General features: G+C 52.0%; 12 protein-coding genes across 12 annotated transcripts; 4 read left to right on the top strand and 8 right to left on the bottom strand.

The window, feature by feature from the left end:
• Positions 1 to 459: 459 nt before the first annotated feature.
• POX_a01430 (Vacuolar protein sorting-associated protein 26) lies at positions 460 to 2,136 on the bottom strand (the record flags this gene model as incomplete). Its single annotated transcript, XM_050110358.1, has 5 exons — positions 460 to 692; positions 1,008 to 1,124; positions 1,243 to 1,267; positions 1,367 to 1,839; positions 1,917 to 2,136. The coding sequence occupies 5 exons, from the start codon at positions 2,134 to 2,136 to the stop codon at positions 460 to 462; spliced, it is 1,068 nt and encodes a 355-aa protein (XP_049974126.1).
• Positions 2,137 to 4,086: 1,950 nt separating this feature from the next.
• POX_a01429 (putative gluconokinase) lies at positions 4,087 to 4,903 on the top strand (the record flags this gene model as incomplete). Its single annotated transcript, XM_050110357.1, has 2 exons — positions 4,087 to 4,359; positions 4,451 to 4,903. 2 exons carry the CDS (start codon positions 4,087 to 4,089, stop codon positions 4,901 to 4,903), a joined length of 726 nt encoding a protein of 241 aa, XP_049974125.1.
• A 719-nt stretch (positions 4,904 to 5,622) lies between these two features.
• POX_a01428 (Lipoamide acyltransferase) lies at positions 5,623 to 7,389 on the bottom strand (the record flags this gene model as incomplete). The annotated part of the gene is made up of 4 exons (XM_050110356.1): positions 5,623 to 6,768; positions 6,851 to 6,922; positions 7,043 to 7,146; positions 7,221 to 7,389. 4 exons carry the CDS (start codon positions 7,387 to 7,389, stop codon positions 5,623 to 5,625), a joined length of 1,491 nt encoding a protein of 496 aa, XP_049974124.1.
• Positions 7,390 to 8,404: 1,015 nt separating this feature from the next.
• On the bottom strand, positions 8,405 to 8,838 carry POX_a01427 (Glucose-repressible protein; the record flags this gene model as incomplete). Its single annotated transcript, XM_050110355.1, has 3 exons — positions 8,405 to 8,421; positions 8,512 to 8,695; positions 8,824 to 8,838. 3 exons carry the CDS (start codon positions 8,836 to 8,838, stop codon positions 8,405 to 8,407), a joined length of 216 nt encoding a protein of 71 aa, XP_049974123.1.
• Positions 8,839 to 10,139: 1,301 nt separating this feature from the next.
• POX_a01426 (Conidiation-specific protein 10) lies at positions 10,140 to 10,507 on the bottom strand (the record flags this gene model as incomplete). The annotated part of the gene is made up of 2 exons (XM_050110354.1): positions 10,140 to 10,262; positions 10,382 to 10,507. The coding sequence occupies 2 exons, from the start codon at positions 10,505 to 10,507 to the stop codon at positions 10,140 to 10,142; spliced, it is 249 nt and encodes an 82-aa protein (XP_049974122.1).
• A 1,384-nt stretch (positions 10,508 to 11,891) lies between these two features.
• Positions 11,892 to 12,289, top strand: POX_a01425 (uncharacterized protein; the record flags this gene model as incomplete). The annotated part of the gene is made up of 2 exons (XM_050110353.1): positions 11,892 to 12,096; positions 12,162 to 12,289. 2 exons carry the CDS (start codon positions 11,892 to 11,894, stop codon positions 12,287 to 12,289), a joined length of 333 nt encoding a protein of 110 aa, XP_049974121.1.
• Positions 12,290 to 12,949: 660 nt separating this feature from the next.
• POX_a01424 (uncharacterized protein) lies at positions 12,950 to 15,052 on the bottom strand (the record flags this gene model as incomplete). Its single annotated transcript, XM_050110352.1, has 1 exon — positions 12,950 to 15,052. The coding sequence occupies one exon, from the start codon at positions 15,050 to 15,052 to the stop codon at positions 12,950 to 12,952; it is 2,103 nt and encodes a 700-aa protein (XP_049974120.1).
• Positions 15,053 to 16,600: 1,548 nt separating this feature from the next.
• On the top strand, positions 16,601 to 18,025 carry POX_a01423 (uncharacterized protein; the record flags this gene model as incomplete). The annotated part of the gene is made up of 1 exon (XM_050110351.1): positions 16,601 to 18,025. One exon carries the CDS (start codon positions 16,601 to 16,603, stop codon positions 18,023 to 18,025), a length of 1,425 nt encoding a protein of 474 aa, XP_049974119.1.
• A 291-nt stretch (positions 18,026 to 18,316) lies between these two features.
• POX_a01422 (uncharacterized protein) lies at positions 18,317 to 19,369 on the bottom strand (the record flags this gene model as incomplete). The annotated part of the gene is made up of 1 exon (XM_050110350.1): positions 18,317 to 19,369. One exon carries the CDS (start codon positions 19,367 to 19,369, stop codon positions 18,317 to 18,319), a length of 1,053 nt encoding a protein of 350 aa, XP_049974118.1.
• A 285-nt stretch (positions 19,370 to 19,654) lies between these two features.
• Positions 19,655 to 21,005, top strand: POX_a01421 (uncharacterized protein; the record flags this gene model as incomplete). The annotated part of the gene is made up of 2 exons (XM_050110349.1): positions 19,655 to 19,981; positions 20,040 to 21,005. 2 exons carry the CDS (start codon positions 19,655 to 19,657, stop codon positions 21,003 to 21,005), a joined length of 1,293 nt encoding a protein of 430 aa, XP_049974117.1.
• A 416-nt stretch (positions 21,006 to 21,421) lies between these two features.
• On the bottom strand, positions 21,422 to 21,729 carry POX_a01420 (DNA-directed RNA polymerases I, II, and III subunit RPABC4; the record flags this gene model as incomplete). Its single annotated transcript, XM_050110348.1, has 2 exons — positions 21,422 to 21,446; positions 21,530 to 21,729. The coding sequence occupies 2 exons, from the start codon at positions 21,727 to 21,729 to the stop codon at positions 21,422 to 21,424; spliced, it is 225 nt and encodes a 74-aa protein (XP_049974116.1).
• Positions 21,730 to 22,518: 789 nt separating this feature from the next.
• On the bottom strand, positions 22,519 to 24,400 carry POX_a01419 (Cytosolic Fe-S cluster assembly factor nar1; the record flags this gene model as incomplete). Its single annotated transcript, XM_050110347.1, has 2 exons — positions 22,519 to 24,222; positions 24,293 to 24,400. The coding sequence occupies 2 exons, from the start codon at positions 24,398 to 24,400 to the stop codon at positions 22,519 to 22,521; spliced, it is 1,812 nt and encodes a 603-aa protein (XP_049974115.1).
• Between the last annotated feature and the right edge of the window lie 248 nt (positions 24,401 to 24,648).

The raw sequence follows: 24,648 nt of genomic DNA, 5'->3' as shown, positions 1-24,648 counted from the left end.
TACTTACAGACAATTGACGTAAATGATTACGAACCAACAGAAGTAGGGGATGAAGAACCCGGAAAGCAGTTTTCTATCGTCTTGTTCAAGTAAGCCAGGAATACACGTGGATTGTGCGCGACTTTACTGTTCAAGGTGACTTAAATGTCCTCGAGGGGACAGATCAGACCTTCATGTCGGCATGATATTGAAACCAGGACAATATGAGTGATAGACTACAAGGTGGTATCGTGGCATGGTAGTGTGAGGAGCCGAGGCACTGGCACTCGGGAATACAAAAGAGGAGCGGGCCAAAAAGTTGATGAGATCATGAAATGGGCGACAAATACTAGTATGGGTATAGGAGGAGAAGAACCAAGCCAGGGTCGAGACAGGCGCGAAGAAGTAGATTTCTCACGGTTCTGAGACCTGGCAGAAACTGTGGGTTGGTGCAAAATGATACCGACCTCGAGGCGGAGCTCACGCAGCCGGTGTCGAGACCGCAGCCGCGGGGTTATTACCCCTGTTGGCGGCAGGTGTTACTTCACGTCCCGGTCCGGCAGTGGCGGAGCCTGGAGGTAAGACTGCCTGCTGTTGCTGCAGGAGAACCTGCTGTTGGATCTGCTGTTGCTGAGCGATTTGCGGAGTGGAGGCGATCTCGGGCGCTTGGCGGAAAAGAGCAATCTCAGATTGCTTGAAGTAACGGCGAGCATCTGATGAAGCAACACGAAGACGTCAGTAGCTGGATCCCAACATATACGAGTTGCAATAGGCCGGGCTGTGCAGCCTTTCATCCGCAGCTTGACTTTATGATTTCGAGACCAAGTTCACTGTAGGGGGTATGGCTTCGGCCTAGCCATGGGAAGTTGATGATAGAGTCCACAGTAACTGAAGCCAACGTCTTGTAGAATCAAGGGCAATCGCCAAGCACTGGGCCTTGATGACAGCGAGGGCGTTCGCCGGTTGGGTGCGAAGGACGGCCGGAAGGGGGCATGATCAGGGATGGAGAAATGACCAGAATTACGCACCTTCGTCAATCAGTACTAGGCTGAGGTAGTACCGCGTTGAATATTTCTTGTTGACATCACGGAAAGTGGGCGTGAGGTCGAATCCGCCCAAGAAGAGCCGGATGGGGATGGTTTCACCTGTCACAGGTCAGTATCCAGAACGAAAACTCCCTGACCCCAGTGCCAAAATCTGGAGCGATGGCTCATGCCATTGACCATGGGGAACCGGCGTAGTTCAGTGCCACTAATCGCTTACCTCTCGAGGGAGAACCGTCCATGATCTAGAGATCGAATCAGCGCCTGTTGCTTGTCTTCTGATCCGTGCCATGCTCATTCCGTCTAGCGCAGCAGGCCTATGCGGGGGCAAGTATCCAACGTACCTCGAAGCGCACAAGCGTCTCACTTTCATTGTATTGATTGGGTGGCGACCCGGTTGTTTCTCGGCGGATGATGGATAGTTCCATGTGCTTGATCTTGAGGCGCACGAGCAAGAAGTAAATTCGCCCGACAATCACATCCTTCAGGTGATATTTGGATTTGGAATACTCGAATTCAATGTGTAGACAGTCCTCAATACCGACGTCCATCTTGATTGGGCTGTTGGTCTCTGGTGGCATGCGATACGAGTATACCCACAAGTCCTTCTCACGGATGACGTCGGCCATGCGCCGGGAGACCGTGACGCGCACAAAGTAGCGCAGTTTCACATTGATACCGTTGTATGATTCGTATTGTTTTTCGACATTTTTGAAGTTGAATGGGAAGGTCTGCGGATGTAACAGCTCGCCTGGAGCAGCCAATTCCTGGACCAGCGATAGGAATTCGTAGTGGTTGCCTCGGTCATAGAACATCTCTAAGAGAGTGACGGAGGATTAGCAAAACGAGAGATATCTTGTCAGACTTTTGTCAATAGACATTGTCGTGACATACCAATTGAGCCGATGAATTGCACCTTGATGCCGGTATGCTCTAATCTCTTCCCATCTTTGGGTCGAATAGTCACAGCACCCTTGACCGACTCGCCGTCCATGTACAGAGGGACGCGCTCACGGCGACCCTTGTCAAGCTTGACATCGACCGTCTGGCGCTCATCCAGATCTTCTAGCACGACGTCAATGTCGACGGGGGTAGAGAAAAAGAGGGCCGCCATTGTTGGTGTGGTGATGGAGGAATGGCGCTTCGGAGATGCGGGAGCTTGTGATGATGCTTGCCAACGTCAAGTGGGCACCTGCTGCGCTGCCCGCTGATTATGTAAGACCCCGCAGGCAGCAGACCACAAGAGTACTATACTCGTCTTGGCTCCTCGAGTGACTCTTGCTAACTATAAGTACTGTTATACTAACTCATGTATACTCGTACCTTACCTCTGTTATGTTAGCGCAATGCATGCAGACTTTAGTATCTGAGGAGGTTCTGGGCGGTACAGTCCACATTTTACGTGCATCAAGCATTCATCCGACATCACTGGAGTAGAGAAGAGTCATTCGTTTTCTTGAGATGCAGAGCAGCACGACGAGACTAGGGTCTAGGCCTGCGTCAAGTTGACTTAAAATGTTGTTGAGCATCTAGAATGACCTCTACGTGATGGACTGCACGGTGGACTGCATGGCTCCGACAAGATTTGGTTCGAGAGTTTTCCAGTACCTACCCATGTCTCCTCGACCACGTACTGTGCAGGTTGCCGTGTGGCCAGTGTCTGCAGATCCATTGACCCTGGATGCGTCGGATCCTGTTTTCCGAGGCATCTAGAATCTGTGGTCGGGCTCTCGATGAACGTTTGTCTCTCCAGTTTACTGCCCAAGTCCTCGGGCTCAAGCCCCGACCTGAGGGTTCCCCGGATTTCTTGGGTTCGGTAGATCAACCTCTGTGGGATGTAATGTGTGTGAAGAATCAAGGCGTATATTATTATGATTATGATTAAAAGCCGCCGATCTCTGCAGAGGGTTGGGGTGTTCTTGGGTTTGTCTTGACGCAATGCTCACGTGCCAGGCCGCAATTCCTTTTTTAGTATGCGCGTACTTTCCGTTGGGCAATCCCGGCAACAGACAATAATAAGTGTTGAGATCTGACCTCTCGATGGACTTGAGAGGTACTTTTCTGTTGTATGCTGTACCCTACTGTTTCTCCATGTCGACTTTACCCGGTCCACGACTTGGGAATCCAGACAACAAGGCTTTGAAGCTAGTAGCGTGTATTCTTGTTATGTATGGTAATCAATATCTGGGGCGGCGTGTATGGACCAATTAAAACGCGAGGTTCAAAGCGTGGGGGCAGCACGATACGCCTCCCATACTTCCATCAAACCATCATCAGGCTGAAGTCATGGCGAGTGACATCATGGGATCTCGCTTCGACTCACTTCGACAATGAGGTGGACGCAGTCCGAACGGTCAATGAACATCTCTCGTGAGCGACCTAGATGAGTAACATTCAGATTGAGTCCTGGAATTCTGCAGTTTTGCGCTCTCATCGCAGAGTAGAGTCGAGATGTCGAGAGTGTTCGAACCGAGTCCTTCCCCGATCGGAGAGTCATCCCACTCTCAGCGTGCCGCATCCTCCTCCACTCGGGTATTGAGAAGGTTCCAGGTTAACCAATCAGTCACCGCTTCTCCAGTCCGTCGGTAGTGTCCCCCACTCGGCTTCTGCTTTTGTCGGATCTGCCCAATTTCTGGAGCCGGAAATCGCAGTGATCAAGTCCTCTTTGGGGTTACAAGTAGGGCCCAAATTCCTTTCGCGATAGACTACCTCTCCCCCCTTTTTTTTGTTGGGTCCCTCTCGCACCAGACGCTGCCATTCAAGCAAAGACAAAATCAAATACACAAGAAAACACCCAAAGAAAAGAGAAAATACCCGGCACATCCGTTCCCTCGTGGTATACAGCTCGGAATTTAGCATCCTTCTAGATCTCGCCCGACCCAGACGTTCTTCTGTTCACTCCGCTTACCACCGCACTCTTTCGTCATTCGGTGATCCTGTTTGCCTACTGCTGTGCCTTGGGTCACGACCGTTTTCGCAACCACCGAAACGAACAAACTGACCGGGTCTTTCTTGGGTCAACCCTAACAAACATTTCTGTGTGACCTTCTGTCCTGCTTTCATCATGCTCTCTGCCGGTGAACGCCCTCAACCACCGCACTCCTCCCCTCGGGTCGATTCGCCTGCCGTGTCGGTCACCAAGGGGCACAGTATGCCCGACTTTGACTCCAAACCGGGCTCCTCCTCGAACCCTTCGACCCTGATCCACGAGACTCGCCCCAAACCAGCTCATGTGCAACACATTTGGGTGGTGACCGGGCCGGCGGGATGTGGAAAGAGCACCGTCGGCAATGGTCTGCGAAAAGAGTTGGGAGTGCCTTTCCTGGAAGGTGACGATGTATGTTGACGACGAACCCCTCTCATGCAAAAGGAACTGTTGAATATGCAAGGACCCGAGCTAACCGCCGATCTCGTGCCTTTCTGTGTAGTATCACCCCAAATCCAACAAGGACAAGATGGGGAACGGGATTCCTCTCACCGACGAAGATCGCTGGGACTGGCTGATCTCCCTGCGCAATGCCGCCATTGAGGCGCTGTCCCCCTCCGAGAGCAACAACTTCCATCCTCCCGCCGGTGTGGTGGTCGCCTGCTCGGCGCTGAAGCAGAAATACCGCGACGTCATGCGGGTGGCTGCCTACGGGTCACCGTCCGTGCAGATCCACTTTGTCTACCTCAAGCTCAGCGAAGAGGTCCTCATGCAACGTGTCAGCCAGCGCAAGTCTCACTACATGAAAAGTGACATGGTTCGATCACAGATGCAGACGCTGGAGGAGCCGCAACAAGAATGGGACGCGATCACGATCAATGTCGAGGGGCCCCCCGACGTTGTGCAGCAAGAAGTGATTGACGCCGTGACGAAAAAGCTCTCAGAATATATGTAAATGGGAGGTCGTCCGGTTCAAGTTTTGGGCTTGTCTGTTTTGCATGCGAGGAAGACTATTTCCTCCACTCGGTGTCACACAACCGGAGTTTCTTTTTGCTTTCTCTCTCCCACCTTCATAGCAAGCCCTCATCTTGGCCAGCCTTTTGGAGGACATGACAGAGTGTGTATCCCTTCGATCCCCGTGCCTCGTGACTTCGGATCTTGTTTCCCCCTCTGCCTTTCTGAGGCGTTTTGTTTTGTCATTTATTCCTTTTCGGGGTCGTGTTGGGGAGTTTACGGGACTTGTTTTTTGCATGTTTTGTCTATGGCGCGATCGACCATCGTCTCTAGTTAGGAGGAGTGTCTTTGTCCTCTTGATACCCCATCCGTCGGGGTAGAATACAACCCAGGATATCTTCGAATGCTTTGGGCAGAATTAATTGGGTCTCTGCGTATTTTGCCACATTTGTGCCTTTTGGGGCTGGATCGATCTCAGGCCAGATCACAGGCTGTAGCTTACATGTCGTATATCAGAGGCCCACGTCGCAATCACCGAAAACGGGCAATGTTGAAATACCAAGGGAGACAGGAACTGGAAAAGGTGTAGGGACCGCTACAATTCGCATTCTCCCGTCTTTTCCAACCACAGGCGATCATCAAATAATCTTGTTCACAAGGCCACAATCTTTATCTCTTTTATTTTATTTTTATTTTTCATTTACCGATGATCCATTCTAATCATCGCAAATTAAGAAGCATCAACTCGGGCGACTCGATCAACTCGCGCACCCGATTGCCCATACGCGCCATTGTTGCCCCATCAATCACCCGGTGATCAGCACTCCAGCTAAAGTTCACCATGTCGCCCCGGGCGACTTCACCCTTGTCATCAAAGACGGGGACTGTCCTCGTGCGACCGACGCCCAGAATCGCCACCTCCGAAGGGACAATCACGGGGGCAACGTACGTCCCGCCGATATTCCCGATATTTGAAACGGTAATGGTACCACCGTTGAGATCGGCCGGGCCCAATTTCCCTTCCTTGCCGAGGGCGCTGAGTCGAGAGATCTCAGCGGCGATGTCCAGGATGGATCGGTTGGCGACGTCTTTGATGTTGGGGACGATCAGGCCGCGGGGGGTATCCATGGCGATGCCGATGTTGTGCTTTTCCCGCATGATGATCTTGGGCTTGGTGGGGTCGGTGGTGTCGACGCGGGCGTTGAGGATGGGATATTGAGCCAGGGCGAGGGAGACGGCTTTGACCACGAAGGGGAGGAATGTGATTTTCTTGGGGTCGCGGGAGTCACTGAGGAGTTTCTTGCGGATGGAGGAGATGTCGTTGATTTTGAGCTCGTCGGTGTAGAGTAGGTGGGGGATCGTGAGAGATTTGGTCATCGTCTTGAACATGGCGGATTTAATGGGGGTCAGAGATACTGCGGATTCGACCTGGCGGGTATCGACGAGGGTGGATGAGGGTGCCATGGTCATGTCGGCGAATGTAGATGGGGACGTGGGTGTGGTAGTGGTAGTTGAGCTCGTTAGTGATGGCGAAGAGTCTCGTGTCTCGACGTATTTGAGGACATCTTCTTTGAGAACGCGTCCTTCTTTGCCCGTGCCGTTGACCTCGAGAATGTCCACGCTGTGGGTTTTCAACAAGCCTCGAACGGCTGGCGTCGCGAGGGATGCATGCTTGGACTTGGGAATCGCCTCGGGCTCTTCGACAACCTGGGGGTCGAGGGGTGAGACCTCAGCTGCTTGCGAGGATGCGAGTACACCGGACTCGGGAGGCGTCACTGGAGGCCCGACTGCCAACTCTGGTGTCGGTTCGTGAGCGGGCTGGTCGTCGGGATATTGTCCATCCTCGACTTCGATATCACACAAAGCCTGTGACCAGCGAGTTAGAAAAGCGCCCCAACTAGAAGAACACAACAAACGACTCGAAAGGAGATTTATTGTTTGGTCTTACCCTACCCGTCGGGACTGTATCGTCGGCCTCGAAATGGAGCTTTTTGATCACACCCGCGTATCGTGACGTGATCTGAGATGCAACCATGATGTTAGCGGCCACCCCTCAAGAGGAGAAAAAGAAAACAATAAACAATAAAGGCAAAAGAAGAACGGAGATAGAGCGCTGGTCCAATGGCACTGATACACTCACATCGTCCACAGCTTTATCAGACTGGTATTGACAGAGTGGCTTCCACTCCTCAATATGGGCCCCCTCCTCCACGTACCATTGAATGATCTGCACCTCAGTGATACCTGTTCACCACCGTGTCAATTGAATTCCGTCGGAACACTCATCCAAACTGCAAAGTTCATTCTCATCGACTGACCTTCTCCAACATCCTTCAAAATCTGCGACTTGATCCCCCAGAGCGAGGGGCCAGCGTGAAAGGCGCGGCTCGGAGCGGGTTGTATGGGGAAACGAGTGCGGAGAAGACACTGGGGTCGACTGCGCCGCAGGATCTGGAGCACATGGGCCCCTGTTCGCAGGATACTCATTATGAATGATCCTGAGACAGCCTGATGGAGAAGAACCTTGTCAAGTTCAAAATCCAATTCGCAAAAGAACTTGCAATTGAGCTCAGAAGGGGGGGATAAGGCGCGGTAGATGAACCCCAGCATGGCATTTATCTATGAATCTGGCTCCACGCCGAGGGTAACCGACGCTAAAGGCACGTGATATCATGCGGGGGACTGGGGATCTCCCCACGAGTCCACGACCAATTTGCATCGCAGGCAAAATTGCGTACTGGAATAAGAGAGCGGACATGGGAGTCTTGGACTCTTGATCATGAAAGTCAGAATGGCCCACTATCTCAAAGATAGACAAAGGGAAGTAAACAACTAGTCATTTTCAGACGGACTCAAGACGAGGGCAAAATGAGGAAGTTTGTTCAAGAATTGAAAACAAATGGAAAAAAAAAAGAACAGCCTCCCCGTGACCATCATTAGATTTGAAAACAGAAGATCTCACTAATTTCACGTCTTTTTGTTGATCGCATCGGCAGGGGTGTGGTTGGGATGGCATAGAATATCGCTCCATGGACTGGGAATGTCGTGTAATAAGACACTGTCCTGATTCAATGTCGACAAGACCTTTGGTCTGAACGAAACCCCCTCAAATCCCTGTAAGATGGATCATTGGCGACGAAAGAGAGGCCATCATAACGATAAGTGATGTGTCCCGAGCGTTTTGAATGATCGTCCTGACAGCACGCATCACACAGCATCAAGGCGGTATGGACATCAATATCAAATGCCGAGAGACTCTCGGGAGCACCGAGGATCAGTTCCCACGTAGCGAGGAGCAGCAAGCTATAGTTGTTTACATGGAAGAACCGCAGAATGTACACACGGGAAAGTTATCAAAGTTTGAATAAATAATGCTGATATTCATGGCGATGGGTTTATTATCATATCATCATAGATCCCAAAGGATCAACTAAGAATACATTATTCCGACATGTTCTCCATGAGTGCAAGCCCATGAAGCCATCATCTTCAACGAAGCCATTTAGTGCTTGGCAGCCTCTGCGGATGTGGTTAGTCTGTGATCATTCAGGAAGAATTTCTTTTCTGTCGAAGAGGGGAGGTCATTCGACTGGATGTCAAAACACATACCCTTGTGGGTGTCGGCCTTGGTGTCGTGGACGGTCTCGTCCTTCTTGTTGACGACGGCGTCCTTGGCGGCCTCAGCGCGGGTGCCGAGGCTGGCGTCGGAGTCCTTAGCAACGTTCTTGTTGGTCTCCTTCTGAGCAGTGGCACCGGTGCCCTGGATGGTCTCAGAGACGTAGTTGGCGGCGTTCTGTGCAGAGCACGCAAAGCGTTAGTGATTCCCTTGAGCCCGACAGCTCCATAGTATAGAGCCCCCTCTCATCCAACCCGCAGAAGGACAGAGCAGGGAAAGGAGGGCTTTTTTTTTTGCTGTCTTACCTTGACGGTCTCCATTGTGAATGATTTGGGTGAGAAGGTTGGATTGATTTGGAAAGAGGTTGATTGGGAGCTTTGTTTGTTTTGGATGGATCAGATGAAAAACAAAACTCCAGATGAGCCTGGCATCACCCCATATTTAAGTCATCTTTGTCGGCGGTTGCGCGACATTTTCGACCTTGCGCAGGAACCTGGTTTGGCGGCCACGCTGCCATGAATTGAAGCGCTGGACAGGAACATCACATCATCGCTCCGTCAGAGTGACAGGAGTGGGGCTCCTCTCCCACTGCGGGGTGGATCGGTGCAGGGAACAGGCTTGAGGCCTGGCCAGTCAGGAGCACCCGCCAGACTCCTCGTTGGAGTCGATCGTGCAAGGACAGACAAGCACATGAGCCCCAGTTGAATTCATGCTGAAGCGCATGTGAAGTTGTCTGACGTGGCGTAGCAGGACGGATCTCGTTGCACCTTCGGGGATTGGCAGGTTCCGTCTGCCGAAACTGTGCCCTCCGATCAAATGGACGGAACTCAGTCCCGCCTTGGCGACGATCAAGACGTGTGTGGAAGTGACAACAGCGACACAACTACTCAACCTGTAAGATGCACACTTGCAGTGGACAACAGAAACCCTGGAAGCAATCGATACACCGATCGTACCGTAGCTGATAATGGCTCACGCAATGATAGCCAGGCATCTTGTCGCACTAACTCGATGGAGTCACCAGTCTCCAGTTGGCCATATTCGCCATCATAATCGCATACAGCCTTGTACGACATGTGTGAAAAAAATGACGATGCCGATATTCTTGATGGCTTCAAGATTTGGAAAACAACCGGTTTCTTCTCCACAACCGCCAGGTACCTGACGCGGCGAGGGACGTGAACTCGTCTCAACCCTTTTCAGGTCCGCCAATCACATGCCGGAAATCTACACTGTACGTCCCCATCTACGTGATGCAGGTCCTACTGCAAACTGCGAGACACGGCGATGGAAAGCCTGGAGAAAGAGAGATCTCATGAGATTCCTATGACATCAAATCGTGAACTTCCTCGGGCTCATCAAATGATGCACTCGCAGTGTTCCAGTCTGCAACGCTCCCATTTACCCCTGCAATGATCAAGAAATGCCCCCCTATACACGTGTTCATGACAGCGAAGCCGATAAGACACGCCAGCCTCGAGAGGTAGAGGAAGAATCCATGGTGATCAAAAGGAACAGAGAGCTGGACAGGTTGACGTGGAACAAAACAATGGATCATTACCCCAGAATGAGCATCCACTGGGAGATGAGCACGAGCCATGAATTGAAGAGTTTACACTCTTTACTCATCCGGCTGAGTGTTGCCACTGGCCTTGCCGCCCTTTTGACCAGCTTCTTTGGCACGGGGGTCGTTGGGCTCGAAGCTGCCGCTCGAGGCTTGGCCACCCTTGGACGCGATTTCCCGCTGGAACAGATCCTCAGTACATTACTCGGGTCAAACTGGTGAGGTCAAGCCACGTGAAAGCGGCCACGGGAGAGTATATGATGGCGGGACAAGGTGATCTATTGGGAAGGTGAACTGACCTGCTTGTCAGCGTCCATGCCGGCAAAGCCACCTTGGTGGCTGGACTGGCCGCCCTTGCTGGCGATCTTTTGAACCTCCTCCTTGGGGCGGTTGGCAAAGTTTCCGGGGTTGGTGTTGTCAGTCATGATGAAGGTAGGGAAGTAAATGGAACGATGGCTCTGAAAGATTCAAGACAGAGACTTGAAGTAGAATAAGTATGAAGTGAGTTGGTTGAGTGGGCTCGGGTTGTTTGGTTGATGAGTAGAAAAAAAAGTCTTCTCCAGGATCGTCTCCATTGCCTTTATACCTTCCCCGGTATCTCCCACATCTATCATCTTGAGCCATTACATAGTCCACCACCGGACACTTGCATTCTTTGACGTCCTCTGCCATGATCGCCAATCCACCGATCAAGAATCAAGTCATTCCATCAAGATTCTTTAGATGCAACGTCCAAATTTCATGCGAGCAAACAGGCTTCGAGTGGGTTCCAATTCCTGAGCACTGCGGATCCCCTGTCCCTCATACATACCCCAACCCGTCCATAGAAGGACAGTTCCAGTCTCGTTGCACCGTGCGAGAAAGTATTTTCTTGTGGTGGGGTCGAATCGTAAACCCAATCGAAGACTAAATGACAACTTTATCTTTCCCCGTGGGTCTGGGCCCCTGCAAAGATCTTGGAATCGGCGTTAGCGTGGCGGTTGGTGCGGGAAGATCGAGAACTTGTTTCACATACCAGCTCCGAATCAAGCTTCCCTCCTCCCCCAAGAGAGGAGACAAGAGATCCGTGGAAGACGAGGCGAAACCAGCCCCTGGCTAGCACTCAATGGCTACACCGTAGATGGGGCAATCGATGGAGAACCTCTCAAGTCGGTATGATCAATTATGACATGTCGATGCGGGCGAGGAGCGGTCAGTCCTCGAGATGGCGAGTCTATCCACGTCATGATGAGACAGTAAGTCTAGATTCTTGAGTGCGCAGAAGGCTTTGACTGAAAGATTAACTCTCCAATACAATGGTAGGGTCAAAACATAGGCTTTGTGAATTGGTAGACCTAGAAAAGATGAAATAGGAATTTCTTGAGCAAGAGAATTTCTTCCATCATCTACAGCCGACCCAAGACGAGCCCATGATTTATCGTTCTGGTTTACACTGGCAACGTGATCCAACTAGAAATTTGGATTTCATACCCTCTATGATAGTCTTTGAGCTTAGTATTCAGAATCTTTCGGCCAAACAAAACCATTTTAGCATAATCATCACAAGTCAACTTTTTGATAATCAATTGAGCAGATTACTCTTCCATTACGTGATAATGAACAGAGGGGCAACAAGGAGAGGTGGCTCGTCCCAAGCCTATTACACCAGCTGTATAAAGTTGCAGCTATCTGACTGCGGAAGTAGGCTCTCGCGCACCTAAAGATTCCACCTTTCTAGGAATTTGTGTATATATGTATATTTTTTCTCTAGTTTTCAAGCAGGATTTTGACCCTACCACATCCAATTCACCTCGGCCTTTTCCAATTAAAATGTCTAAGCCAATGAATCAGAACGCCGAAGATGAGATCTACGAGACTGAAAATGACCAGTCCCGCGTGGATCGATCATTCGCAGACAACTCATACATCACAGACGAGGACCTGGACCAGGGTGAACCGGTTCCCGTCCAAAGTGATGATGAACCGGTCGAAGATCCCATTAACCCATACACTGCGGACACAAACCGGCAGCTAAGTGGGTTCTCTCAGCGGTCACTCTACAGGGGTCTTTTGGCGGGAAGGTTGCTGACGGGTCTGTAGGGCAAGATGATCGTGAAGCACTGGATGAGTCCAATATTATACGAGGGGATCGTCTTCGGCATACGAAACCAGTCACGGAGAATAAGTACAACGAAGGGCCTGCAGAGTCGGATATTCCGGAAGTATAGTGATGGAAATGGAGACCGGCCCCTCTTTGAACATGTCCTTGTGGAAGGAGTAGAGGGTGTGGGAAAGGAAAACATCGACTTCCACGAGTGTACACGATGTTTAAATGTATGAAGATTGTCCAATTAGCCATCAATCGAGTTTCTTTTTTTTATTATTTTCTTTTTCGACAAAGGTTTGTCAGATGCTGTTTTGAATTCTTGGGGAAGTTTCAATTATGAGAGGCACCTATGGAATATCCATGTGAAATCTCTACCCCAGAGACATTTTCTTGGAGTGGCTTTTTTTTCGCTGATTGACTCCGTGGAACTTTTCAAGATTCGTCTCGGGTGGATTCCAAGTGACGACTGCATGAATCATTCATACATTCCCAACCTGATCCGTTGAAGTTTACCAGGCACCTGCTTGCACAGACCTTGTTGGGTGAAGCGGAACGCTCTCCACATCCACTCGTGGCTCTGGTCCACAGAGCTGAGGTCCACAGAGCTGAACTCACCGGTTTCATCTCCCTCGCATCAACCGGAGACCATTCACTTCGATCCTTCACTATGCTCGGCCCAGAGACAGTACATTGATGAAGACCCCCAAACACAATTTTAGTCTTCTCGGCTTACAACAACCACTTGTACTGCGCTATCAAACATTTACCGATGCATCGCTTTTCATTTCCTAGCATCCCATGTATCATCCGCTAGGATATTTCGGTGTCCGAGTGAGATGACATCCACCGTATCCAGAAGCAATCTCTCGGTCAACTGACTGTCCTTGTCGGCTGCCAAGCTCAATGCCAAGCGAGCAGCATTCTTGATCTGCCTTCCGTTCAGTGGTGCTTCTGCTAATCGTTCAAAGTTGATGTCCCCGTGGGATTCAACGCCCAGCCTGCCCACTTGATCTCTCCAAATTTGCATCCGGGCTTCTTGATCAAGAGCCTGGTAGCGAAGAGCAACGGTGATTCGACTCTCAAATGCTGGATCGATCATGCGGACACGGTTCGTAGTGAGGAATAGGATACCGGGATGATATTCGAGAATGCGCAGCATCACGCAAACCATGGCATTGCGGATCAGATCGGAGGTGGACCGGGTCTCCAAAAACACATCGGCCTCGTCAAGCACGGCTAATGCGTCCCACTCTGCACAGAGCTCGAGGACGTCGGATAATCTCCGCTCAAGATCTTCTGGGGTCACACCAAGTTCACCCATGGTCACATAGTACAGTGGGCGATGAAGTACCTCTGCGATCGCTTCAGCTGTCAAAGTCTTCCCAACGCCGGGAGGTCCATGAAGAAGGAAGATTTGTCCACCTTGCTTGCCCCCAATCACGTCTGTGTCTGTTGCTTGGAAAGTGGTGCCGTGACGGACTACGGCACGGATCAAATCCTTTCGCTCCTGCTTCAACACCAGATGATCAAATGCGTTGTCTTGGAAGGAGATGGGGGCAAGACCCTCCACCAAAACATGGCCCCACGCCTTGATGCTGAAGCTGAAGCCGACCAGGGCGGGCCAGCAGAAGACGGTAAATTCGGACGGCACCGAGTCCCACAGAATCAGCTCCTCTACCTCGAGACTGTCGACGCGGGAGCGCTTCGAGAGCCATTGTCTGTAACGTCCTGCCAGTTGGATGATGGACAAAGTAGCCTCTTCGACTCCTTGGCACGGATAGTGACCCAGCAAGGAGCCCCGAGCCATATCGATCATGACTCGTCCTCCTAGGTGAGACAAGGAACTGTTGGTGGCTTGTGACATGCCCTGCGATCTATCTCGAGGCCGACTTGGGTGAACATAGAAGGAGCTTGCCGCGTAAGCAAGGTACTTTGCGCCTCCCAGACCGAATTGGACAGCCTTCTGTCCACGGGCATTGAACATTTCCATTTCACTGTGAGCCACAGGACGATAGGGGAAGTCGGCGAGACTGCGGCAGTGTGCTCCATTCCAAGCAGTAAAACTTTCTGAGAACGCAGCCACGGAGAAGTGGTTGCCTACTAGAACAACCACTTCCATCGTCACGTTGAAAACTCTCTGCGACCCAAAGAGTGATCGACGTTCCTCGTAGAACGAGTCCGTGACTCTGTACACGCAGGGTCCGCACCCGGGGACTGAGGTGCACTTGACGGCCACGTCTGGTCGAAAGAGCTCTCCCAGGCCATCAAACGACATCTGCCCATTTCGAATCAACTCTCGGGCAGCTTGTGTAGCTGTGCTGTAAATGTCTTCCACGGCATCAATCAACTCGGTCAGCCCGATGACTTCAATCGCTTCTGGATCTTCACTGGGCCGGAATCCGAACCCAGAGAGCAAGCTTAGGGTATGCCGTCGCCAGTACTGATGAAAGCTTTGGGATTGGCAGACCAATCCGTCATTGTACCGTATGATCGCATAGTTGAGACATCTCAGGCGGCCAAGGATCATGTATAACCTTTCAGCAGCGATTCTGCGTGACTGGGCGACTCCGGCGTAGTGAGTCACTATCTGGCGAAGCGTAACGGCCCCCTTTTTGTCGTCCCGTGGGAAGTCAAAGTCTGTGGCCTCTGGGCGATCTCCTGCCCACGAGAACATGATCACGTCGTTGCATATGAACTGATTGGAGGTTTCCTTTGTTCTCGACTGATCTTCCAAAGGAGAGCCGGGTGATTCACGTTTCACATTGGAGACCGTGTCACATTTGTCGATAGCTGGTGCACGAGGCCCCGGCGGAGACGGTGGTGGTGGTGGCGGCGGCGGCGGCGCAGACCTTTTGCCGTCGGGTCTTGACTGAGGTTGAGACATGGACGATGTCAAGTGAAAATCAATCACAGAGGTGCGTCTGCGCTATTTGGATGATAGCCAAGACACATGCGAAGGAGAGTGCGTTTATATAACGTGCTGGTCTTTGATTCTTCTGCGACGGCGTACGTAGCGTTGTACGCGTTGCGCACATGTATTGCGGTATCCCCGTGTCCATCTGAGACGATTGTAGGCAGCCACCTACCTATTTCCAATTTGCTTCATGCCGAGAAGAGGCTGACTGGCTGAAGCTATTCAGGGAAAGTCGCGTCCAAGTTGCCGTTCAAGATGAAGCAAGGCGACGCCCACGTCTTGGCGGTGGGTACAGAACGTGAATGTGTCTTGTAAAAATGAGATAGGTAGAAACTGCACGTAAACCAGAGCAACTTTTGAAGGTCCTTCGTTGGAGACCCGACACGGGTCAGAAATGGATCTGCTCGGATTTGCACTCGTCGCTCAGGAAGTGTTTGGAGGTCGGCAGCTATCGATTGTCATGCTGGACTCTGACCATCAGCGGAGCTTCTCGGGCTCATCTTGCGTTTTGCGTTTGCAGTGGTCATCAATTGTGAACGATGGTGGAATGATCCAAAGGGGGTATTGTCGTCGCTGGATCGCTGTCGCCATGGATGAATTCCTGCCTATGAAGAAGTGCTTGATGAGAGTTTAGAGCCGCGCTCTCTCTCTCTTCTCTCTTATTTATTGCGAAGGAGGCCCCAGGTCGAATTGAATTTTTGACTTACTTCCATCGGCATTACTTAGATTCGATTAACATGAGAAGCTTGCATAGTCTCATTGGAATTGAATGCACTCCACGGAGTGTGTTTCCATCATTTCGAGATCGTGTGATGCGGTGGATCTACAGAAGGATATAGATCAGGTTCAAAAACGATAAGAGTAGGTACCCCTATCTAACATGTATTACGCATGTCTCATGAGTTGTGACCAGGCTTTCAAGGAGACGACGATGAAATTGTACATGATCTGAATATTGCAGCCTACAGGTATCAGTACGTACGTCAATTACCAGGGCCACCTTGTACTTTGATCCTGATATCTATTACTGTGTCCCTCGATCAACTATTTACAGCGCCCAGCGGGCCGTGGCCCAGGCTGGGGCTCAGCCGGAATATTATCGGCCCCCCACCAGCTTTAGGCGCCAGCCATTCCAACCAGCTTCGAATGCGATTCGAGAAAGCAGTCACCCCTCCCCCCCCCCCCACGTTGGTCAAGGCGCGATCAACCTCGCCCACAGCGGGCCCGGTGATTGCACTAAAAAGTCGCCAGCCGACCCGGGTTTGGTGATGGTGGAGGGGCTCATCGAGACCGGCTAAACTCTCTTTGGAACTGACTGCTCCACCTGGCCGTTTGCAGCCTTCCAAGTCGAAGATGGATTCCCTCGGTTGGACCCGTCCCGCCGTGAAGCCATGAGGAAACAGAGCGATCTGAGCTGGCTTGTCCGAGGCCCGGGATTGGCATTGGCGCTCAAACGTCGATGAGACCTCCTTGTCATCTTTCATTCATCTCTCAAGACGACTACACACCATTCCCGCCATGGTCGCCGAAAAGCTTACAATTCGCAACAACACCAGCACTCCAATCGTCCTCCGGCGCATCGAGCGCTTTGAGGCTCCCAAGGAGAAAAGTCCAGGCGATGATCTCGCCCTGCTGGCGCGAAATTTTACCCGCGCGCTGACCAACACCACGCGGATTGCAGAGCCTGTCAAGGTGATTCACGAGGACACTCGTCCATTTGAGGAGCAAAATGATCTCGACGTGCGCATTGATCCATTCACCACCAACCGGACCGAACGCAGTGCGTTCGTCCAGTCGGATAAGGAGCGTATGCGCCTGACCTTTGAGGTCGAAGGCGAGCGTCATATCGTTCAAGTCCCAGTGCCCACAACGGAGTCAGCAACGATGAGATCGGAGTCTGAGAACCCCCGCTATCGGCTCACGGCCATCTATTTGACGTCCGAGTCGTACTTGACCATCTTCTCGTCGGCAAATGTCAATGCTTGGATGGGTGAGCTGCGTGACGGTGTTCTTCTCTCCGCACTGTCAATTCCGGGAACTCACAACTCACCGACCTGTTATTTTGCGCCACCCTCGGTGCGCTGCCAGGCTGTGAGCCCCAAGGACCAGCTGGAGAATGGAGTGCGCTTTTTTGACATCCGCGTCCAGCCTCAATATCCCGACGATCCCGCAAAGGACGACCTGATCCTGGTCCACAGTGTCTTCCCCATCTCACTCACAGGAAACAAGTACTTCCGCGACCTCATGAAAGAAGTCAACGAGTTCCTGGACCGGAACCCGTCCGAGACCCTCATCGTATCTCTCAAGCGAGAAGGTCCAGGAAACGCCACGGATGAGCAACTTGCCAACATACTCTCACGACACTATGCCCGCCCCGACAGCCGCTGGTGGGTACGACCGAAGATCCCTACACTGGGTGAAGCGCGAGGCAAAGTCGTTCTAGTGCGCCGCTTCAATCTTCCCGAGGAATTGACAAAAGAGCACGGAGGCAATGGCTGGGGCATCGACGGTGCCGCCTGGGCCGATAACACTCCCAACGCAACCTGCCCGAGTGGCCATCTGTGCATCCAGGATTTCTATGAGGTCCAAGAGACCACCAACATTGACGAGAAGATCAGATACGTGCGGGAACACATCGACCGGGCAAGCAAGTGCCGCTATCCGCTCGGGGAATTGCCCGGCCCCGTCGAGGCTCGTGAGTTCCCGTTCTATTGTAATTTCCTCAGCGCCAGCAATTTTTGGAGACCAAATACCTGGCCGGAGAAGATTGCAGCCAAGGTGAACCCCGCGACGGTGGATTATCTCTGTCGTCGTTCGCACGAGGACGATGGGGACTGTGGGACGGGCATCTTGGTCACCGATTGGGTTGGACTGGATGGCGACTGGGATCTTGTGCGTTGTATTGTCGGCATGAACGCCAAATTGCGTCTGAGGGAGAATTGAAGGGGGCTCTTGAAGGCAAATGCAAATCCATGGAGTCTCTCTGTCCAGCTTACATACTGCACACTGCGGATAGAGTCATGATTTTTTTCCCTCTTCACTGAACAATTTTTCAACAACTATATCCTCAAAGATTTATGACCATTCAAAGAAACATTCATCCCGCGGGAGGTATACATTGGCCCTATGTAAATGCGAAAAGAGTCCATCGCCGAGACCCTTCTAGAAAACGAGGCCGACACCGGCAGTTATTATACAGATTGTGAGAGGGGAAGAGCGACACCGCAGCCGAGACTAAGACGACTCAGTCTTTTCTTCCGCGGGCTTCTGCTCCTCCTCCAAAACGCTTCGTCGACTCTCCAGGGTGAGGTAGAGGCTCTTTCCAGCACCCTCCAAAGTGCTCGTGACGCTGGATCCCATGCTCTGCAGAGCCATGACAAGCTGCGCGCGCAGGCCATCCATACCACCCTCGATGCTGCCGACCCACTTGGTCTCGTTGATATCGAAGACCTTTCCATCGACACGTGCAGCCAGCAGGTTGAGCTTCTGCAGGCCGGTCTGGACGATCGGGTCATGGTAGTCCGGGTTACCCTTACGCGTAGGTGCCGCAAATCCGGACTCTTTGGGGGTGAGAATTGACAGCGCAGCCTTCATGTGTTCGGGAGAGACGGCAGGAATGGAGAGGACAGCGATGGGGCCGACAAGGATGTCGCCAAGCTCGTGGCGTCCCTTCAGATTCCTCACAGCGGCATAGGCGGCACGAGACAGGTCGTGCGTCAGTGCCGGGTCATCCCTGGAGCCAGAAATGGCCGGTAACTCAGCCGAGGTTTGTGTGATAGGGTCGACGGCACTCGGAGGCTGTCCGGCAGCCTGGGCGGCCTGGTTGGGCCGGAAGTACTCGACGATGCGGATGGCGACCTCGAAGATGCTAGTCTGGATGGTTTGCAGCTTGATATACGGCGCCAAAGCGGGAGCTGACCGCCCTTCTGAGGCAATCTTCTCATCCACCTTTTGCAGAGCCTTGGTCAACTCTCGTCGAATCGAGGCCCATTCCATAGATTTCAAGTTGTTGTGTTGAAAGATGACCATCAAGGGAGATGTACGAATGAGAGACGTGTATTGGCGCAGGAGTTGTGAGCGGCGATATTCAGGATTACGGTGAGATGGCAACTGAGTAGGAGGCGTCTTTGCAATGGGTGCCTTAGAGCGTGTCATTTGCTCAATAGATGGCGCGGGTGTGACGGCCGGCGCAGCAGCGGTGCTGGCGCTACGAGACGCGATTCGAAGTTCTCTGGTGCATCGCAAGGATTGGCGCTGCAGCGACGTAATCCGCACGCGTGGAGGCATTGTGAATTGGGTATAAAGTGGTGCACAGCGACACCGATTCTTCGAGGCTGATGTGGATCAAGTCAACCTTCGGGGAGCGGACAGTTGAACGGGAGATATTTTTTGATACCCGAAAGGGTTTAGCTCAGCATCGGGCGGTAGCGCGTTCTGCCGAAGATGTATTCATTCATCCCAATTGTACATTATTGAGTCATACCTGTCCTTAAGTTGTTTATAGCTTACTGAAGGCACATTGAGCTCTGAAAGCTAAACGGACTGTCTCAATCAAGTCCGTTCATATCCCAAATGGCATCTCCAAAGTACGAAAAGCCAGAGGTGGTCTCTATTTCACCACTTCTGCAACGACTCGCCTACCCCGCTACAGCCGACATTCGGGTCAGTGCCGATGACATTGCCTCTGCTTTTGCTCTGATCTTCGAGGACCGCTTGTCCGACATTCAGACCGCTGCCCTCCTCACACTTCTCCACTCGACTGGTAAGGATAGGCAAGCTGATGTCATTGCGAAATGCTCTCACCGCATGAGAGAAGCTGCTTGTCAAATTGAGAAGTCGGAGCTGAAGAAGATTGTTAAAGCCCGCGGGAGGTTTGAGGGCAATTACAAGGGTGGACTGGTGAGAATGATTCAAAGCTCGCTTATCTATCACCGACTAACCTGAGTTTTAAAACAAGTGTGATATTGTCGGAACCGGTGGAGATTCACACTCGACCTTCAATGTCTCTACGACATCCTCAATCATCGCATCGCCGCTGCTAATGACAGCCAAGCATGGCAACCGGGCTCAAACTTCGTTCTCTGGATCGGCCGACGTTCTGAATGCAATCCAGCCTATCCCTCCCAAGATCTCCGCCGTTAATGCCACGAACGTAGCCAAGGTCTACGAAAAGACCAACTACGCCTTCCTCTTCGCACCCAACTTCCACCCAGGCATGATGTATGCCAATCCTGTGCGACGTGGGCTAGGTTTGAGGACAATTTTCAATCTGATGGGACCCCTCGCCAACCCCATTGAATGGGCGATCGAGGCTCGTGTCGTTGGTGTTGCCTACCAAAGTCTAGGACCAGTCTTTGTTGATGCTCTGAGACAGGCTGGCGCCAAGAAGGCCCTGGTGGTCTGTGGCGCGGAGGATATGGATGAAATCAGCTGTGCAGGAATCACAAACTGCTGGAGACTCTCAGAATATCCCAACGCAGCGTATAAGCCCTCTGAAGGAGATGATGAGGATGCAAGCGATGATGAGGAGCACAACCCCAAGACACTGGTCAAGTTGGATACATTCCAATTGCACCCGTCAGACTTTGGCCTGCCTGTCCACCCTCTCACCGAGGTCTATGGGCGTAAGCTTCCCAAGGACAATGCTGCGAAGCTCATGAGCATTCTTCGCAATGAGCTTCCCCGGGACGACCCCATCCTCGAGTTTGTGCTCATGAATGTTGCCGCGCTGCTTGTCACCTCGGGGATTTGCGAAGCCGAGACCAGCAACATGGGTCCTGGCGACGATGGCAAGGTCATCACCGAGCGTGGACCCGGTGGTGGACGATGGAAGGAGGGTCTGCGCCGCGCACGCTGGGCGATTGAAAGCGGCCAAGCCCTCAAGAATCTGGAGCAATTCATCGAGGTCACCAACCAGCTGTAGTGCACCCTTGGACGTGGTCTACTTGATGTATAGAATGTGACCCTTCTGCGACGATTTCAGGGTTTATTTGCGGATATGTTTGATGTATCGGGTTTGATTTTCAAGGCATAGTGTGCGATTGGCAAAGTGGCTTACATAGATGGATTTAGGAAGGGGTTTAATACCAGCTTGAAGGGAATTGATTAAAATATGACGTTTGGCAGGAACTTGAATGTCCCCTGATACTGTGCAAAGTTTCCCATGTCTCCCATGGAGATAGATTGTATGTAATAACTCCAAAGCGCCACTTGATGCATTCGCTCTGAGTGAGAAGACCCAGAAACCGACCAGACCGACAGGTTGCCCGTGTCCACGAACCCCATCTTCTCAACATAGACAGTCAAACCGACCGCACTCCGTGATCCCTCGACGTTGACTTAACGAGCTTCAAACTGAACCATACTATATCGAAGGAAAGAAAAAAGAGAGAATGGCCCGTCAGCTCACCCGTTCACTTTAGTCCAGCACCACAGAGCGGGACTTACCGCTTAGTTCGCTCCTTGTACAGGACACGATGACCGCACTCCTTGCAGCGAATATGCTCACTGCGTCGGAGAGCCACGCGCGACGAGCAGTGACCGCAGATGTAGGTGACCGCGGGGCTGTCGACGGTCATACCGCCGCCCTCGTTGGAAAAGGCATTCTGGCCGCCCATCGAGGGCACCTGGTAGGCTTCACGAGACATGATGATATGAATTTTTTTGTGGAGGAAGAGGTTGCGATGACGATGAGAGGTCTTGCGAAGAAGGGTGTCGCTCGGTCTTGGTGCTAAAGTTTGGCAGTGGGTAGAAAGGTGGTTTGACAACGATGCTCGGCGTCGGCGAGATTCTTTTTCTTTCGCCGCGGAATCGATGGCCTTAGGTTGGAGTTGGTGCCCGGGCGGGACTAGAGCTGTGCTTATGTAAGGAATTGTGCCCGGGCGGGCTGCGCGTTGGAAGGTTATGCATGAAGGTTAAACTTTGCTGCCTTGAATTCAAGGCGGAAGGACTACAGTACTTGTAGTGAAGGCATTTTGGTTCAGATCGGGTACAGCTTTGAGACTCGTTGCAATTTGTTGACTAGTGAGGGGACTTTGATTTGATTTTTGAGGTCAGATTTTACTGCTATTCCAGAGGGGGAGTTGATTTTTCATGACAATGTGAGCTTCGGTTGCACATGAACTTGAACTCTGTACCCTCAGGTGTGGTGTAGACCTTCTCTCCGCAGGTTAGTCTATGGTTAATTTCATTGATAACACCGTCGAGTTTATGGAGCGGTGGTACGCATAGTAAATGATCTTCCATGTAATTCCTTCTATATGGCCTATGTGCAGTTATCCAAGGGGAGACCCACCCCCCCCTTGGCGATAGAAGATTCGACGCAAAACCAGTGTATCCAGCCGTCAAAGAGGAGTATAACGCGGTAAAAAAAAAAGAAAACAAAAATTGCCCGCCGAAAATGCAACACGAAATCAAACATGAAAAGAAAATTGTTATCACCATCCACCACCGATTTTGCCAGCTAGCTCGACAACCTTGGTTGTATCATTCACATCGATCTGGTCTTTGCCGACGTCACTTTCCACCTTGCGGTATGTGGTGTATACCAGTTTCGAGAGTGGAACAGACATGTAGTCTGACCAGCGTTGCAACACATCGTGAACACGATTTTCAGCCTCGGAAAGGGACTCTAGCTGAGAGGGCTCTGGTCCTTCGATCTCCATGTCAGATTCCATGGAAAAGTAGGCTTCGTCAACTCTGGTGAGCCATGCCCGTTGTTCGTGAGGGGATGGCTTCACGCTGCCATGTTCTCCAGATAGTTCAACAACCGGGGATGGCTCTAAAGCCGCTCTGGCGTCTTCGACCCGAATTTGTCCACCTCCGTTGGTGCAGCCGCCAGGGCAAGCCATCACCTCAACGTATGCATAGTCCGAGCCAGGTGTGCCTCCCGCGGCATTGCGAGAAACTGGCTGCCGTCGTCCCACCATGGCCTTTGCCCCAGGCATTCGAGATGACCGGGCGGGTTTAAGTTTCCGAACCAAGTTTTGGATATTCCGGAATCCATAGTAGCGAGCAGCTTTCAAGATTACGCGGTCATCTTCAGCAGTGAGGACATAGTCAACAACGTCGGCGTTGCGCCCCCTATTGATCGTAAGTCGACTACCGGGATTCCGAGCTTGGAATGATCGCAGCACATGGTGCAGGTAGCCCCCTGATGTCCCGCTCTCAATGGCTTGTGTAGTGGAAGATCCTCTGGAGGATGCGAACGCATCGAGTGACTGAACCGGGAAAGGCAACCTGTATGTTTGCGCGAGGGGGCCGCGTGACAACTGAGGCAAGGTGACACCCCGGGAAGCAGCCAAAGTGAGAAGTTCACGGGTTGTGATGACGCAATCAACATCCCGGACAGGCTGCTGTAGTCCAGACTCGCCCTCTACACAGTCGACCTGCCAGGACAAATTGGTCAATTCTTCTCGACTGGCTTCAAGCTTCTTATCAAAGCACGGCATAATCGCCAGGTGCCATATCCGTGACGGAGAAACCCCAAGAGACTTGCTCAGAACAGACTTGAGGAAGGTGCCTGACAGAGCTTGCGGAGACTTCAGCCGTGACAGGTGTGGTAGAATGAATGGATGGGTCTTTTCTGCGTAGCAGATCCACCCGGGACATGCAGAGGACAAGATGGGTCGTTTGGGAAGCGCGAAGTTCGGATCGTCGATTGTAGAAGCCGTCTCAGCCATCGATTCCGTCAGCTCGTCCGCGGTGAGAACCAAGACAGCCTCGCGCATCGCATTGGTATCCACCACCCACGTAAACCCACTGCCATGTTTGCCGCCGCTGCGCAGACCTTGCGGGCCACGGAGCAACTGGTCGATCATCCAGCCCGCCTGCCTCTCGGAGACGCCATATGTGGCGGCTAGGCTGGCTCTGACCTGAGGACTCACACTGGCCACGAATATCCTACCTTCACCATCATCTTCGTCGGAGGCCCGTGTAGTTCCTTGTGGGGTCTGCGTCAGTGAGATCTCCGGGTGCGCGTCCAGAGTGTTCAAGACCTCCGTGTGGGACTGTAAAGAAATCAAAACCGCCTCCGCAGAGGTCACACAGCCTGAGCAGGCAAGACAGTCTGTCAAAGAAATTTGTGCCGGAGGCAAGTTTTCGGGCTGAACCTTGTCCTCTGTCGTTACTTCGTAGGCATTCTGTCACATCAAAGAAGAGACAAAGTGAGCTTTTAGACCAAAACTAAAGATGAGACCGCAGACCACTTACCTCTGTGGTTTGTGCGTTTTTCTGCGGCAAAGATTCCACAGGTTTGATGCATGCGACTCCCGGTGAAATAAAATCATTCAAGTCGTCTGCCGATAGAATTGCGCTCATGGTGGCGGGGGCTATTTCGGGGACGATTTGGCCCCGCTCAAGTGACCAAAGCTGGTATGCCTGTCAAAGAGCAAAGGTGAGACCAAGTCAAAGACACACGCGCCCCAGAGGCCAAAGTGAAAGAGGTGGGACTGATGGACACGGGGGTGAATGCAACGGGCAGGTTGAGTAACAAAGAGCAAAATATGTCCTCAGATACTATCCAAAGACAGCAGTCGGGCTTTGTCATCTGTGGCGAGTCGCGACCC

This window comes from Penicillium oxalicum, chromosome I (genome assembly GCF_001723175.1).
Source record: "Penicillium oxalicum strain HP7-1 chromosome I, whole genome shotgun sequence".
Classification (NCBI taxonomy): Eukaryota; Fungi; Ascomycota; class Eurotiomycetes; order Eurotiales; family Aspergillaceae; genus Penicillium; species Penicillium oxalicum.
The sequence above is the reverse complement of the archived record's forward strand: the minus strand, read 5'-3'. Positions and strand labels throughout refer to the sequence as shown.